This window comes from Rhinolophus sinicus, chromosome 14, assembly GCF_057876585.1.
Source record: "Rhinolophus sinicus isolate RSI-liver-muscle chromosome 14, RSI-T2T, whole genome shotgun sequence".
NCBI classification, from domain to species: Eukaryota; Metazoa; Chordata; class Mammalia; order Chiroptera; family Rhinolophidae; genus Rhinolophus; species Rhinolophus sinicus.
Window position 1 is genome coordinate 177,883,130 of NC_142514.1, and position 5,075 is coordinate 177,888,204.

General features: G+C 40.9%; 1 protein-coding gene across 1 annotated transcript; it reads right to left on the reverse strand.

The window, feature by feature from the left end:
* Positions 1-2,633: 2,633 nt before the first annotated feature.
* On the reverse strand, positions 2,634-3,578 carry LOC141572466 (olfactory receptor 9I1-like). The gene has a single exon (XM_074337164.2). The coding sequence runs from the start codon at positions 3,576-3,578 to the stop codon at positions 2,634-2,636; it is 945 nt and encodes a 314-aa protein (XP_074193265.2).
* Positions 3,579-5,075: the final 1,497 nt, after the last annotated feature.

Consider the following 5,075-nt stretch of genomic DNA (forward strand, 5'->3'; position numbering starts at 1 on the left):
CTGATTTTCTTTGAATACCATTTGCTTGGAGTGTCAATTTCCACCTTTCCACTTTGAATCTGTGTTTGTCTTTGTAGCTGAGATGTGTCTCTTGGAGGCAGCATATGGTTGGGTTTAGTTTTTTGATCCAATCTTCTACTCTGTGCCTTTTTATTGGTGAGGTCAGTTCATTTGCATTTAGGGTGATTTTTGATATATGAAGATTTCCTATCATCTGTCTCTGGTTTTCTGGTAGGACGGTGTCTCCATTGTTTCTTTGCCTTTTTGTTGCTGTCTATTATTTCAGTGTGGTAGTATTCTATGATTATTCACTCTCTTTCTTATGTTTTTTATGTTATATATTTTAGTTCTGGATTTTTTTGTGTGGTTACCATTGAGTTTATGTAAAATAAAGTTTAATATTTAGCATATTCCATTTTCTTCATCATACTTCCTTTCTCCGTTCCCTTATGCCGGTTCAGGTCTTTACTCTCTCCCCTTTTACGTTTTTGTTGTCACAAATTATCTCTATATATACTGTGAATTGATTGCTGCACTGCCAGAGCAAGTTGTCTTTTTCCCCTTTCTTTTTTTTTTTAAGTGCTTTTTTTTGTGTTCTTTACCCTGTATATTATGTTTAAGTGTATAGTGTCCTATTTGGTGTAGAAAATTTTTTTTATTAAACCCAACGTGGGTCAAGTTCTTATTTCTGAACCAATCAACTGCAAGCAGGTTGGTGAGCCATTTTAATGGATGTTTCCATATGGAGGGACATGGAGGATCAACATCTTATAACATCATTGTTGGATAAAGGAGTTCACTGGGCACACTAAAATACATTCAATAAAAACACATCCTTTGATTATCCTTGACTATGTGGGATATAGATAAATGCATTCCGTCCCCCAGTTAAACTCCCAAGTTCATTTTATTTCTGAGGTGAAAAGGATTGAGTTATTCATCTTCCTCAGTTCATTGTTTTCCACTGTCATTTGTTTGTGACCTATTTCATTTTTGTCAATGGCCATGGCATTGTGGCAAGGCCCAGGGCTGATATCAGAAAGTGAGGGAGAGGAAAGGTAAAAGAACAATATATATTGAGCAACTGATTTATACTAGAAGATTTCTTATTCATCACCTTGTTTAATTTTTATAGTATGTTCTTGAATTAAAAATTGTTATCTTTGTTTTAGACCTGAGGGAATTTAGGATGTGAGAAATCAAGCCATTTACTCTAGGTTTCACAGTGAATTAGTGGGAGATTCAGACACAAGACTCCGGATGTGGGGAAAGTTCAGCAATGAAGAAAACACACTTTCCCCTGAAGGGTTTCGCAGGTTGGTCCAGGAGTTATAATTACTTTCCCCCCTCACCGAGTACATTGCCAGAAAAGATAATATGTGGTTCAACTTTCTCCTTGTATCTGTCTTTGCTGTTCCTGGAAATGGGAATCTTGGTAAGAGAGAACTGTTCATGAGCAGGCCATGGGGGTGAGGAGGAGAAACAATGCACCATACTCTTCAGAAACTAGGGAGTTGGCCCTTAAGGATAAATCCCCAAAGTCTTAGTTAATCTTTTTATTTTAAAGTAATTTCTTTTCAATTGGGGAATATTGGGGAACAGCGCGTTTCTCCAGGGCATAGTAGCTCCAAGTCGTTGTCCTTCAACCTACTTGTGGAGGGCGCAGCTCAGCTCCAAGTCCAGTTGCCCTTTTTAATCTTTAGTTGCAGGGAGCACAGCCCACTGGTTCAATTCTGGCAACCTCATTGTTGAGAGCTCACGCTCTAACCACTGAGCCATCTGGCCGCCCCTCTGGAAGCTCAACGGTAGCTTGTTGTCTTCAATCTAGTTGTGGAGGGCGCAGCTCACTGTCCCATGTGGGAATCGAACTGGCAACCCTGTTGTTCAGAGCTTGTGCTCTAACCATCTGAGCCATCTGGCCACCCCAAGGCTTAGTTAATCTTAAAGAGATCAGAGTGGCATTAAAGCAGGAACAACAAAACCAATGAGTGATGAAATGAAAAGGCAATTTGCAAATTTGGAATTTGTAAATTCCATTGTTCTGGCATGAGCAAAAAGGAAGACACTCCAGGGGCTGATCCGAGTCCCTAGAATATTGAAGAAGAAATCTGTTTCTCAAACACCCCCTTTCCCTTGCCTATTTAGAAACTCAGTTATGTCTTATGCAATACTCCTGTTTGCTGAGGTGATCAGTCATTCACCTATTAAAAGAAAAAAAAAAAAAGACTACTTAGCATTATTTACAGGGATCATTAGATATCATCTTAGACACAGAGAAAAAGGTAGTAGTCATGGGAGCAAAAATAACAAAAAAAAGGGAAACCCAAGCATGGACGCAAAGAGTAATAGGGTAGGATGAGATAAACTGAAGATTATCTGAGATTCTATGTTATAATGTCAGAGTGTAGCATGAGACTTCTGGGGGCTAGGGATTGACTGGAGGTGGGACACAGGGAGAAATTTTGTTTCTAGAAACAAAATTTACTGCCTTTGCAGTTTTTCTTGTGCACCTGGTGGCACCTGTCTAGCTTCCCTCTGGTCGTGGGCACAGGTTGTATATGGTGCTGGTGTCTGTTAGAATACATTGATCTGGGGAGAAAATGGACCGAAAGGAGAGGCCTACTCACTCAGGTCTACATTTCCTGGCACACCTGCAGTCTACCTGCGACCTTTTTGAAGGCCACTTTCACGTCCTTGTTCCTCAGGCTGTAGATCACAGGGTTCAACATGGGGATGATCACAGTGTAGAAGACAGACACGGCCTTGTCCTCCTCTGGGGATTTGCTGGAGCCAGTCCGCAGATACATGAAGACGAGGGACCCAAAGAAAAGGGCCACAGCGGTGAGGTGGGAGGCACATGTGGAGAAAGTCTTGGCCCTGCCACCTGAAGACTTCATCCTCGAAATGGCCCTGATGATGAGCAGGTAGGAAATCAGGATGACCAAGGCATTGGCCAAAATCACAAAGTTGCCAAAGAAGATAATGATAATTTCACTGCTTGTTGTGTCACTGCAGGCAAGCTTCAGCAGGGGTGGGAGGTCACAGAAGAAGAAGTTGATCTGATTGTTGTCACAGAAGGAGAGGGTGAAGGTGCATGTGGTCCGCAGGATGGCGCTTGACACCCCACAGACATAGGCTCCCACCACTAACCTCCAGCAGATTCTGGGATTCATGGCCACAGTGTAGAGCAGTGGGTTGCTAATAGCAACGTAGCGGTCGTAGGCCATCACTGCCAGCAGGAAGCACTCCGTAGCTGCACAAATGGTGAAGAAGAAGAACTGGGCAGCACATTGGCCAAAGGAGATGACCGTCTGGCCTGTGGTCAGTGTGGCCAGGATCTGAGGGGTGATGACTGAGGTGTAGCAGGCATCGAGCAGGGAGAGGTGGCTCAGGAAGAAATACATTGGCGTGTGGAGTTGGACATCCAGTTGGATCAGAATGATCATCCCCACATTCCCCAGAAGGGTGACTAGATAGAAACTCAGAAACACCAGAAAGAGGAGCATCTCCAGCCTGGGGTAGTCAGTGAAGCCCATGAGAATGAACTCGCTCACTGTGGTGAGATTAATCCTGGCCATGGATTCAGTGTGAAATTTTAATGAGAATGAAACAAAAATAAGGCCCAGAATTGAAGGACAGTTTCTTCCTCTCTCTGGTAGAAGTTAGGATTATATTTCTGGGCCAAGTTATAGAGCTTGTTTTTGAGGAGTCCTGTACCTAACTGATTCTCCTTGGGCACCTATGTTTTTCTCCTGTAGTTTTTGGGGCTGAGCCATGAGTTGGTGTTTCTGATTCAGATGAATTCTGGTTTATATTTGGAAATATAATTCTGTGAAGATAAGAGACACATAAATTCTCAGATTTGGGAAGAATCTATTCAGCATGTGTTCTAATCCCCACTGGATGCTGGAGTCTCCTCTACTGCTTACTCTCCACGAGGTCATCTGGTTGCTGTGTGAGCCTCCGACTGTGGACAGCTCTACTGCTAATTCTCTTTTTGAACCTGAACTGTCTATTTTCCACACTTCAGCTTAATTTATCCCTTCCAGACACTCACAGTTTAATCCATTCTCATGAAAACCTTTCATGAGTTGGAAGATGATGAACCTGCTTTTTTGTTGACAATTCCTTCATATTATCTGTTGATATATTTTCCTCGTTATATAATTATTCATCATGAGGTCAAAATTTGATTAGACACATTGTATTAAAATATGTTGTTTGACTCCTAGAAGAAAATATAGGAAGTAAATTTGCATACATTACCCTTAGTAATATTTTTACTGATATATCTCCTCGGGCAAGGGAAGTAAGAGAAAAAGTAAACATGGGATTACATCAACTAACAATATTTTTCCACAGCAAAGGAAACCATTAATAAAAGAAAAAGGCATCCTAATGAATGGGAGAAGATTTTGTCAATGATGCATATGATAAGGGGTTAATAACGAAAATTTATGAAACAACTCATTCAACTCAACACCAAAAAAAGCAAACAACCCCATTAAAAGATGGGCAGAAGACATGAAGAGACACTTTTCCAAAGAGGACATACAGGTGGTAAACAGACAGGAAAAAATGCTCAATCTCACTAATCATTAGAGAAATGCAAATAAAAACCACAATGAGATACGACCTCACTCTGGTCAGAGTGGCTATCATCAATCAATCAACAAACAACAAGTGCTGACAATGGTGTGGAGAAAAGGGAACGCTAGTGCATTGTTGGTGGGATTGCAGATTGGTATCACCACTATGGAAATCAGTATGAAGGTATCTCAAAAAACTGGAAATGGAACTACATTATGACCCAGAAATTCCAGTCTTAGGTATCTATCCAGAGAAATCCAAAATGTCAATTCGAAAAAAATATATGCACCCTTATGTTTATTGCAGCATTATTCACAGTAGCCAAGACATGGAAACAACAAAATGCCCTTCGCTGGTTGACTGGATTAAAAAACTGTGGTGCATTTATACAATGGAGTATTACTCATCCAGAAAGAAGAATGAAATCTTACCATTTATAATGATATGGATGGACCTAGAGAATATTATGCTAGTAAATGAAATAA

Bases quoted from the DNA above. Each gene is read 5' to 3' on its own strand.
- LOC141572466 (XM_074337164.2), bottom strand. From the start codon at position 3,578: ATGGCCAGGATTAATCTCACCACAGTGAGCGAGTTCATTCTCATGGGC.